The sequence below is a fragment of the Peromyscus leucopus genome, chromosome 15, assembly GCF_004664715.2.
Source record: "Peromyscus leucopus breed LL Stock chromosome 15, UCI_PerLeu_2.1, whole genome shotgun sequence".
Taxonomy (NCBI): Eukaryota; Metazoa; Chordata; class Mammalia; order Rodentia; family Cricetidae; genus Peromyscus; species Peromyscus leucopus.
In genome coordinates, this window is record NC_051076.1 from 83,458,915 (window position 1) to 83,471,163 (window position 12,249).

Below are 12,249 nucleotides of genomic sequence, written 5' to 3' on the forward strand. Positions count from 1 at the left end.
CACAAGATTCTATTATTCAGAAAGACAGACGGAGATTAGCGTGGCCAGGACTGGAATAAGGGTTTGGGCAATGAGAAATACTGACTAAAGTATAGGGTATCCTTTGGGGAGACAAAAACGTTTTGGAATTAGATAGCTACACAACATCACAATATGCTAACTCCCTTTGCTCTAAAATAGCCTCTTGTGCTAGGGGACAGAAGAGAGACCTGTGCTTAGGAAGCTGAGGCAGGAGAAGTGTGAGGCGGAAGCCAGTCTGGTGTCTCAAACAAACACACTTCATTTTATTTTATAAGGATTTCAGTTCACTTTTTAGAAATTGACATAACAAAAACAAAAACAAAACAAAACAAAACCCAGTTAGATCTTAGTGGTATCCTGCCTGGAAGAAGACAGAACTTCTAGAAAGGACTGACATATATTACGTGAGTTAGACCTTAATTTACCTAGATCATCTGTGTAGACACTGAATGCAGACTCCCCTCTAACACGGGGATGCAGACATTTCCCAGTCAGAAGCCTAGGTCACTTCTTGGGGACTTTGGATAAATCCAAGGAGAAAGAAAGACCTACAGATACTGACCCCAAAGTGCCCAACAAGACATGGCCCAAGCCATCACCCTACAGAGAGCTCCACCCGTGGGCACAGAACTCTCCATTCAATACAACGTGAAATCACAGGCAAGGGTCAGCAGACATCCTGTAAAGCCTCCAATACAAAACACAACACGAGCCTCTCCGAGGAAGCAAACACATTCAAAAAGGAGCAATTCCTTAGAACCAAAATGACTCAACATTCACAGCACAGGAAAAATGAGATGTGGTTCCAAGAAACCGGGAGGAAAGCCATTAAAAAGAGCCTGAGAAGGCCATGGGGGCTCCTTGGGACCGTCCCAGGCTTGGTCATTCACTAGAAGGCCCCGAGGTCCTCAGCATACAGTGGTAGAGGATTCATTACAGGCAAAATCGTGGAGGGAAAAGACATCAGAGCAAAGGCCAGAATGAGTGAGCACAATCTCAGAAATGTCACCCAAAGAAGCCACATGGGACCCGCTGAATCACCCCAGCAATGAGTTGTGTCTCCTCTTCAGTGACACCATCAAACACTCACCTAGATTTGCACACTTAGTTGCTTCTATTTTTTCTTTTTTTTTCCAGAGCTGAGGACCGAACCCAGGGCCTCGCGCTTGCTAAGAAAGCGTGCTACCACTGAGCTAAATCCCCAACCCCCTTTTTTTGGTATGAATGCTCTATTTGCATGTATGACTGCACACCAGAAGAGGGCATTCAGATCCCATTATAGATGGCTATGAGCCACCATGTGGGTGCTGGGAATTGAACTCAGGACCTCGTAAAGAGCTGTCAGTGCTCTTAACCTCTGAGCCATCTCTCCAGCCCCTTGTTGCTTCTATTTTTACTCAGAGCTTCATAAAACATCCACGTGATTACACCGGCATGGCCATCTCAGACACAAGTGTACACACGCCCACTCCTCCTGCCACACACACCTTACTTCCAAGGGTCTCAGCCTTCAGTTTAGTAACTATTTATTCCTCAATGCAGTCTTTATCCCCGTTCTCAGTACTCTAAATATTCTTACGGCATCATCTTCTGCACGCACACACACATACTCATAAATCAGACAAACACGCAGACATATGCATACACACACACTCATTCCTCTTTTTTCTAGGAACCCCAAGCATTTTCCTTTATTACTTCATATTTAGACTATAATCATTTTCCCAGATTGATTATTTACATAGCTGTTGACATCATCTTTCAATCTCACCTCCACTGTACCCAGATGAATGTATGTAAGTATAAATGACCCTCTTGTATGCCCAGCTGATAAGGGCACCTCATACCCACAGGTCCTACCATTCTGCTCTTTGCTACCCTCGACTTTCCTTTAAGCCTTGAGTGCATCTATGAGTGTGTGGTGCTTCCTACAGTCAATGAGAAGATAGTTCTGACACTGGTCCAGCAGTCTCGCTTTCTATAAGAAAGGAGAGCAATTGAACTTAAGAGAGTCAAGCTTTCAAAACCCATTCCCCTGATGGAAGCTTAGGAGAGCACTAAAACAAGACTGATGCATTGCCAGCCACAAAATGCTTTGCACATAGATTTCAAATCTAAAGTCCATTTCTTCAGTACTAAAGTAAATCAGTCGTTGAGATTCTTGGCAGGCCTGTTTTAAAATAGAAGATATATCATTTTGACTCAAGGTGAGCAAACACTTGTCACTTACCTCAAAAGAACTAACTTCAAGTTCTTCAAACTTTCCTGACAGGGACATTCCTGCACAGTTGACCAGCATGTCCACAGGACCCAGCTTCTCTTGTGCCTGGAATAGTCCAGAACATTACATACTGTTCCAAACATTTCATGACAGAATGAAAGACTCACTGTGCAGAAAAACAAGGTCAGTAAATAAAATCCACTGAACCACTGAACCTATAGGAAGAGTTGCCAACTCGAAGCCACATAGCAAAATAGTAAGAAGCAACCAGAAGTCAAGCAGTGAAGTGAAATCACCCCGACCTGCCTCTCACCTGTTTTATGACATTCTCCACTTGGTTATAGTCTTGAGACACATCGACTGAGATACAAAGCACCACCTGTTAAAAAGGGAGAAGGGGGAGAGGGTCAGGGCCTGCAAGGTGGCTCATCCGGGAAGGGTGCTTCCCATCAAGCCTGATGACCTGAGTTCTATCCCGGGGACCCACAGAGTGGAAGAAGACAGAAGACTGACATCTTCGAGTTGTTTTCTCTCCCTCTCTCTCTCTCTTTTCTTCTCCCCCCCCCTTTTCTTCTCTCCCTCTCTCACTCACATTCACATACACACACAAACACACACACACACACACACACACACACACACACACACACACACACACACAGTGTAAAAAATATTATTGGAGATGCAGGTGTCAAATCTAGGTGTTTTTTGAGACCGGGTCTTGTTACACAGTCTGAGCTGGTCTTGAACTTAGATACAGCCCAGGATAGCTTGGGGCTAACAATGATCCCCCTGCTTCAGCCTTTCAAACACTGAAATTACAAAGCTACAGGTGCCAAAACGCTTGGTCTATCAAAACCGTTTGTAAAGCATACCTTTAAAAATTAAAGCCAACTCTTTCCAGTAACGAAGGCCAAATTTGGACATAAAATCTCAGAGTTCTAAATCTGCTGTCGGTGTGATTAATGGAAGAACACACCCACAAAATGATACGGTGGCACGGGGCTGTCACGGGGCTGTGACAAGGGACAGGGCAGTGGATGCCACAGCGAGCATCCAGGAATATGGAAAGTCTGGACTAAATCTGTATCTCTGCTGCCACGGTAAAGGCTTGGTCCATGGTATTATTGGCAGGAGGTGGAACCTTCAACAAGCAGGGCCTAGCGGCAAGAATGTAGGCCACTGAGGTGTGTCCTTGAAGGGCAGCGTGTATTGAGGACTCCCTCCCCCTTTTCCCAGCCATTGAGAGATGAGAAACTTTGCTTTTTGTCTTGCCCCAGACCCCAAAGCAACAATCATTTTTGAGCATGTGTGTAAAGAGACCACAATGAAGGTTGCCATGACAGCAACAAACAAAACACAAAAATGTGGAAGCAACTTAAATAGCCACCAACTACAGAACAGGTAAGTAGAAGTGGTTTGCACATACAACTGCACATCACATACCAATAACAGTACATCTCAGTGAAGGTGGGTATTGGGATGCACGCCTATGGTCATATCTAGTTAAGAGGTGGAGATGGGAGAATCATCTGAGCCTTGGGATTTGAGCCTAGCTTGGACAGCACAGCCATGGAAAGAATCATCTCCAAAAAAGAAAATAACACATGAGCTATTTTATATTCAGCAGCAGAGATGAATTTTAAAAATAATATAAAATGAAGAAATAAAGTTGCATAACACTGCATTAAAATGTCATAATGTCACATCAATTTATCAAGCTATAAAGTTTATTGGTGCTCGTCTAGGGCTAGGAGGGTGGGACAGGAATGGGGAGGGACTGCTAATGGCGGAATGGAGACTTCAGTGTTGGGAACATTCCAAAATTGATTGTGGTTACGGTTGCACAACTCTGTATGAAAACTCAGGAAATGTGTGTCTTAAGTAGAGCAACTGCACACTATGAGAATGGTCTCATTAAGGCAGGTTAAGAAAATAAGAATAATGCCAAAGTTCAAAAAGTACAGAACTTTAAAATATAAGTATATATAAGTACATACATACATACACATGCTATTGAGGGGCTGAGGTGGCTAGCTGGCCAAGTGCTAGTTATGCAAGTCTGAGGGCCTTGAGTCTGGATCCCCAGCACCCATACAGTCTCAGTGCCGGGGATGTAGAGACAACCAAGGGGGCCTTGCTGGCCAGCAAATCGAGTGGCTTCATGAACTCCAGGCTCACCAAAGACCCTATCTCAAAAACCTAAGATGGAGAGAGACTAAGGAAGACATTCAGTGTCAATCTGTGGCTTCCACAAGTGTATGCACATATGTGCATGCATGTCAGCAGAGATGTACACACACAGGTGTACTCGTTCACTCACACAAAACTCTATTTAGGGACTCACACACTACCATAGACGGTAAAGGTTTAAAGGAAAGCAGAGAATGGACAACCTCAGAGTCAAGTTTGAAGTGGCCTCTAGGAACAAGAGGCTGGTATCAGGCACAAAGGGGAGAGGGGGGTCATACATCCCATTTCTTTAAACTAGGTGATGGATGTGCAGCACTTATCTTGTCATTAAAATACACATTGCACTGTACAGTTTGGTACCCCAAATTACACAATTAATTTCTCTTTGTATGTTCTTTCCACCTAAGTAGTTATTCAAGGTTTTTTTGTTTGTTTGTTTTTTAAGTAGTTGAAATGAAATCATCTTCTCAAGCATCATTGCTTGGCCATTTTTAGGTATGTATGGAAGTCCATACCTTTTGGTTTCTGGACTGATCCAAATTCTAGCCATTTCAAACACTTTCATCTTTTAAAAGGCAGCCTAAAATGTATTTTAATTGGGAAAGTCATAAATGCCTTCAGTGACCTAACTGCAGCAGAAGCAACATCCTTTCTCCCCTTTAGACAACTGTCAGTCAGGTCAGAGAATGAATCCTAAGGCGCCACCTTACCTGTTTATCATTAATAGAGTACTTTTCGATTTCCTTCTTCGCCTGCAGCAGCTTGTCCTAAAAGCAACACAGAAACATTCTGTCTGTTTGCATTTGCTCAAAAGGAAAGAAAAGGCAACTGCTTGAACTGACACTGCACTCTGCGGGACAGAACCTACAGTAGTAACTCTGGGCTTGAGAAAGAGAGGCAAAATATGTGAGGCAAAATAACCGAACCTCAAATCCCGACTAACAGCACTCATGCCGAAGGCCAGCCTATTGATGCTAACAGACACTGTCACCTGCAGGTACTTAGCAGTGACAGAGAGTAAACACACAACAACACAATGTTCTGGAAAGTTAGAGGTGTGTGGCTGCACACCAAGAGGGCTTATGCAAGATAACATCAGTATTTTCCTCCTTTCCTATAAAAAAACAGAGCAAAACTCAATCACTTTTTCGAAGGACTGGATGGATATGCTATTAGGTATAAAATACTGCACAGAGCTACCCAGATAATTGCCTTTTGTTCTGTTATTTTCAAATAAACAAGTCCAAGATTACAGAACCTAAATTTGTCATAGATTTAAATATAATTTGAGAGCTGTAAAAGAATAAAGGAGGAGGGTCCCGAAGCCCTGGGTTCAATGCCCAGCAAGGCTAAACCCAAGCCTGGACTTACACAGGAGGCAGACAGAGGCAGGCCAATGGGAAGTCTGACAAGGCCACCATCTGTCAGTCTGTGATACAATCGAGCGGGGAGGGGACAGGTATCTTCAAAGGACAAGTAGAGTTTACAAACATGAACGTCTATGACAAAATCGTACATTCCTGTTGAAGGCTGGGATTGAATACAGACTGCAAGGAAAGGTCATATGCGAAATTGAAGGCTGTCTTCATGTCAGAAAGCTCTCTGCACACTCACTCAAATATGACGCGTGAGTTCCCGCTAGCTGTGATTCCAGCCTGTCACCTGCTCATTGGATGCTCTCTTGTCAAATTCCAGCCTTGCTAAAAACTCAAGTGGCATTTTACTACATCCGTGTTTCCATTCATGTTAGGCAACATTAAAGTGTGTACAACCAAGCCCAGCCCCTTTCTTGTTTTTAAAAAGAAACTGTGGATATTGTAGACTAATTCTGGATCCTTGTTTCTGTAATTTTCTCCAGAGATTCTTTCTGGCCTTCCCCACTGGGCCTTTCCTTTTGTTCTTTTTTTTTTTTTTTGGTTTTTCAAGACAGGGTTTCTTGGCGGCCTTTGAGTGCTGGGATTAAAGGCGTGCACCAACACCACCGGGCTAACTTTAGACATTACAATGCATTTTTTGTTTATTTGTTTGTTTTGTTTTTTTCAGACAAGGTTTCCCTGTGTAGTTTTGGAGCCTGTCCTGGATCTTGCTCTGTAGAACAGGCTGACCTCGAACTCACAAGAGATCCGCCTGCCTCTGCCTCCTGAGTTCTAGGATGAAAGGCATATGTTTATTTTGCCAGGCGGCACTGGCAATTTGGTTTTTTATTTTTTATTTTTTGGGAGTTGGTTGTTTTTTTGAGACAGGGTTTCTCTGTGTAGCTTTGGAACCTTTCCTGGAATTCACTCTGTAGCCCAGACTGGCCTCAAACTCACAGAGTTCGGCCTGGCTCTGCCTTCCGCGTGCTGGGATTAAAAGGTGTGCGCCAGCACTGCCCGGCACCCACTAGGCCTTCTCAACTAACCACCCCTACCTAGGCAGCTAATGCGTGGTACCACACCTCATTTTCTCTTTCTCTTCCCTCTCCTTAAAAACAGTCTCTCGTAGGCCAGGCTAGCCTCTAATGAACGGTTCAGCTGAGGGTGACCTTGAACTTTTATCCCCCTAGTGCTGGGGTTATAGGCATTCATTTCATGCTGAGTTCTACCTGGAGTTGACTCACACACCCTGGGGAAGCACTCAGCCAACTACACATGTGCCAAGTCCCTCCTTTCAACAGAACTGTCTAGATCTGCTACAAGCCAAGCAAGCCCTGTCCTCTATAGTCAAGAACAGTGACCATAGCGCAGTCACTGCCCCAGCCCCCGGAAAGGAACAAAAGGGTTTCAGTCACTGCTTCATACTCCGAAAGCAACTTCAGCAAGACTACAGACCCCCAATATAAAGACAAACAGCCCCCTGAATTGGTTAGACACAGGAAAAAACACATTGCTACACATACTGGGAGGGATGAAACTCCCCTGGGGCATGTGGATGCCACCAAAGATGCCTATCATGTCATAAGCAAATTACAGGGAGAAATGACGGATAAACACCCACACACCGCCCCGCACTGGCTTCTGCCAGCACATCTGTTTGCCTTCAGTAAGACGTGCTCCTTAACAATGCCTTCAGTCTCCCCCAAGTTCAGTACACCTCGAATGATAGTGCCTGGCATGTTAACAGCAGTAAACAAGAACCTGCTGAGCTGATCCAACCTCAGCGGAGAAGTCCTTGGCCTCAATACAAGAAAGAACCCATAGTCCAGCGGTCACCCCTCAGATCAGGGGGGAAGGCATCCCAACACAGGTGTGAGCACCAAGTCAGTCCTCGGACTTACCGCGTTAGTCAGTCAGGCACGAGGACCCAGGAACACTTACCTCATTCCGTGCGACCAGAGTTATAAACGCTCCCTGTCTGAAGCACTCGATGGCAATGCACTTTCCGATGCCACTGGACCCTCCTGTGACCTACAAAGACACCAGGAAGACGCCTCAGCAGTGTCTCCTCTGCACAAAGCGACTTGAAACAGCTGTAACGGGAAGAGGAGTGCAGCTCAGTTGCGGGCTCTTGCCTAGTACTCGTGAGGCCCGGGCTTGATCGCCATACAACAGATAATATAATTACGGGTTTTATAAACTCATCTGCAAGCCAGGTAGGGCAGCACTGGCCTAGCACTCGGCTGAGGATCCACAGGTGATCGGGAGTTTAAGGGTGAAGTCATTCTCATGGACAGTTTCGTGATAGTAGGACTGCATGAGGCCCTGCCTCAGAAACAAAACAAACCATAAACCTGCAAGAATCACAACCTCTTTGTAGCAGATTTATCACTTGGAAGAGTGCAAGCATGAAGGATTACTCTTCAGCAGGGCCTCCTGCTTTGACTGCTTTCAGTGCGGAGCTACAAACTGCACACTGTTCGAGGTCACCAAGGGGAATGTGCCCTACAAGTCTACCTAAGAAAGACTACATTAATGCTGCTGATTATAAATACAAACAAATCTCATTTCCTTCCTGCACATCTACACAAGACGAGGTCTATGAAAACATGTCACAGGGCTAAGGCCAGTGGAAGAGCTCTCTTGCCTCACACAGGCAAGGCCCTGGGCTTGATCCCAACAAAGACGCACACACTCAACGTTACGCTGTCAATGTTCGAAAACTAAAAGGCTTTACAATACTGCATTTAAAATGTTCCATCAAGGCCAGGTAAAGCAGTGGTGGCACACGCCTTTAATCCTAGCACTCTGGAGGCAGAGGCAGGCCAGTCTCTCTGTCTATATAGTGAGTTCCAGGACAGCAGGGCTATACAGTGAGATCCTGTTTTAAAAACAAACAAAACCCACCTCTGTCAAAACCTAGTCATTTTCCAGTCATACATTTGGATTACTGTGAATATTTTACTGTTCTAAAACTATGCAGAAAGAACATCTCCCACACTATAATGTTCATCATGAAACCCTCCAAGCGTAGATATGTATCTCTGTGTACTTGAGAATACCTCATTTCTCTTTACCCTCACCTTGACTCCAATGGAGAGATTTACTTGGTAGATAATTAACCAAATGTCTACTGAGGATTATTATAAAACCGTACCTGTTGCCTTGGCTAAATGTTGTCTCTGGGGAGGCTTTTGATATCAGGATATTTTATGAGCTGCTTTGGCAGGGCCTCTAAAATGTCCTCACGTGCTTTACAATGCTGCCTTAGCTGTTGGCATCCCTCAATCACACATGACCCCACTGTCCCCGCCTCCAGGAAGCTTTTCTTGAGCACACCACCGGTCTTCCTGGTTTGTCGCCATGCACCTTTCACAGCTATCTGATACTCTTGGCTTCCTGGCTGGGCTATCAGATCCCTGAGGATAAATACCAAACCAGTCCATCTCACTCATCACCGAGAATGCCAGCCCCTCGCCCCCTGGCACAACCGGGTACTAAAGAAACACTGTCCTTAATTTGCAGAATGTTCTCTAATGCCATTCCCACAAAGAAAACATGATGCCAAAGCTTATAAATGAAGTTTCCCTATTTATTGTTTAATAAATTGATGGAAGTAGAAATGAGGTTACCAAGAAAACTTTTATGCTCCAAAGTATTGTGTAAATACCAGCCAGGAGTTTCAGGAAAGCAAATGGTGTTGATTCACTTTAAAGAAAACCAGAAGATTTATAATGCTCTCCCTAACAGGAGTAAGACCTGGCTTTTGGATCAGGGTGTATAAAAATGATGTTCTTGCCAAGCCAGCTACTTCTTGAGTGGCATGTAAGGATACAGTAAGGCTAATTCTGGACTGTGTTGTTCTGGATGTTATGAGAGCTATCAGGGTTTTCACAATGGTGAGAAAATGTTAAATGTATAGTCACCTGACAATCACTAAACAGAAGCCAGATGGAGGGCACTAAAGGTAACAGTCTAATTTCCCTTCCTTATATTCCCTCTTGCTGATCACTGCAGATACCATTTAAATGATCCCATCCCTCTGACCGCGGCATACAGCTCTCACTATGGGCGCTACGAGCTTGCCTGCTGCACCTAGGGGTGAGAAGACTGCACAGCTTCACTGCTGCGACCAGACAGAGGGCATCGGCATGTGGGAACTGCCCTAAAAATGAAGCAGAAAGCAATTACAAGTTGTTCACGCTGACACACAGGTGGACAGTGTAAGGTGCGGCTCCCGCTCCTGATAACAGGGCTCAGCTACATCACATCTTACTCTTCTCAGGATATTAAAAGACAGGTGGTGACATCATATGCATAATTCATGCCATGTCACGTCATTTACAGTTATATACACAGAGATAATTACACACACACACACACAATTTGTTATACTAAAATAGGATGCCGGAAAAGATTTTAGTGTCCACTGAAGCAGCCATTATCGCATCTGTTCGGGCGACAGCATCAAGGTTAGCTGAAAGTACCTTATAAATGTTGGATCAAAATTTTCATTCTGACTCTGGCTCTCCTCCCCTTTCCCCCAGCTGAGCTCCTCTTTGTAAGCAAAAATTGTGAAACAATTCAGTCCTGTGTATGCTGGTGCACCTGTGCAGAGGCCAAAGGCCAATGTCTGAAGTTTTCTCACTCACCTTCCACCTTAATGTTTGGGGCAAGGCTTCTCACTGAACCTGGAGCTCACTCAAGTGTCTGGGCAAGCTGGTCAGTGCCCTGGAGGGATCCACAGGTCAGCTCCGGTATTGTGACCCTCCGGGTGCTGGCGTCCTTAACTCAGGACCTGAGGCACTGGCAAGCCCTGCACAGACAGCCATTTCTCCAGCCCTTAATTCAACCTTCTTAGCTATGATTTTGAAGCAGTTCTCTTGTGTATGTAAAACTTTCAAAACTTGGCATGATTGTAAAGTCTGCCCTTCTCTTTTTAATAACTCTTTCCACATCGTGACTAGCAGCACCTGGGAATAAGCCAATTTCACAAAGGATAAATTAATGGGAACACACGTTGTCACCCACAAACCCCTGTATGGCACAAAGCACACTACAAAAAATAGCCACCCTAATCAGATGAGTGGGAACTCACTTGGGATACATTCACATAAGTCACCTATGGGCACTCGGGACTGCCAGCTTAGAAACTAGCTGTCCTTCACAACTCCTGTGCCTCGGGTTTGGGGGTCCACACAAGACATAGATTTTAAATGGCCAGGGTTGAAGCTCTGAACTCAGGGGAGGAGGCATAACTAAGCCTGCACATTAGGAATGCGCGAGCTTCCGGCCAGAAACAAACCAAACCACTCATATCTCCTTCCATCTTAAGGCCCTAACCAAGCTGGTTAGCTCATCCTTCCGACGGTAAAGGATGCACTGGAGCAGCGATCAGCAAGGCTCCGGCCGAGCTCAGAGTCAAGCCTGCCGGCCCAAGCTGCCAGGCCACCCCTCAGTCACTTCCTAGAACCCTCTGGCTCTGTCACCTGCACATGCCACCCTCCGGTCTCAGCTGCTTGGGTCAGTCCCAGAGGCCCGGACCCTTCCTTGCTGCAGGCTCCTTAGGACTCCCTCGCAGTGGCTGCTCTCACTCGGGTTCGCGCCCTCATCCTGCCAGCCACCGACCGCTGTGTCCTTGGCAAAGTTTCTCAGTCTCTCTGTTGACTGACTCATCGGGAAAACTGAAGACCCAAACAGCCGCAACCAGGGATGCTCCGCGGAGCAGCGAGCGGCACAGAGCCCCCGAGCCCCGGGAACTCGGCTGGCGCCTTCTCCGTGACACTGCTCTGCAGCCCAGGGAGGAGCCCGGCGCCGCCGAGGGCGGGTTCCCGAGGCCGGGAAGCGCAGGGCAGTGCCGGGGCGACGGTGGCCGCTGACCCTTCCCACTCAGCCGTCCCTTCCCGGGGCCGTGGCCTCGGTGGCCCAAGCCGGCCAAGCCGCCCCGGGCAAGCTCAGCAACAGGAGGCCACTCACCACGACGTGCGCGCCGGGCAGCGCGAGGGGCTTGGGGCTGATGAGCGGCGACACCATGTAGAGGAGCAGCACGAAGGCCACCAGGCCGGCGGCAGCCAGCAGCAGCATCTCTCGGCCCGAGCGACCACAGGAGATCACGCGCACCGGCAGCCCGGAGTGTTTGGGTTTGCGGGCGAGGGCGGCACCGCGGCGAGGGGAAGAGGAGGAGCCGGGGCGGGGCGGCCTCCGCCGTCGGACTGGCTCCCGGGTCCGCGCCCCCCAGCGTCGGGACTTGGCTGCGCAGGCTCCGCACGCGTACCGTGGGCCCTCCGCCCACGTCGTGGGAGGTTTGCAAACGGTGGCTCTCGGATCTCCGGATCTTGTTCGTGCCAAAGTCCCGCGACTCCACTCTGAAATCCCAGGTTCCAGTTCGTATATTCCTGGCGCACTTAGAAAACGGTCGCGGCTCACTTTCGCTGTGCGCCTCGGCTGGGAGTGGTGATG

At 46.9% G+C, this 12,249-nt stretch overlaps 1 protein-coding gene across 1 annotated transcript in view; it reads right to left on the minus strand.

The window, feature by feature from the left end:
- The window catches only part of Kdsr (3-ketodihydrosphingosine reductase), a 33,592-nt gene extending 21,622 nt beyond the window's left edge, over positions 1 to 11,970 (minus strand). Inside the window, exons 1-5 of the mRNA XM_028883378.2 lie at positions 11,767 to 11,970; positions 7,732 to 7,821; positions 5,146 to 5,202; positions 2,556 to 2,621; positions 2,252 to 2,347 (exon numbers count right to left, since the gene is read on the minus strand). Of these exons, the coding sequence (XP_028739211.1) occupies positions 2,252 to 2,347; positions 2,556 to 2,621; positions 5,146 to 5,202; positions 7,732 to 7,821; positions 11,767 to 11,874 (417 nt within the window). The 5' untranslated portion in view covers positions 11,875 to 11,970. The remainder of the gene's footprint in view (positions 1 to 2,251; positions 2,348 to 2,555; positions 2,622 to 5,145; positions 5,203 to 7,731; positions 7,822 to 11,766) is intronic.
- Between the last annotated feature and the right edge of the window lie 279 nt (positions 11,971 to 12,249).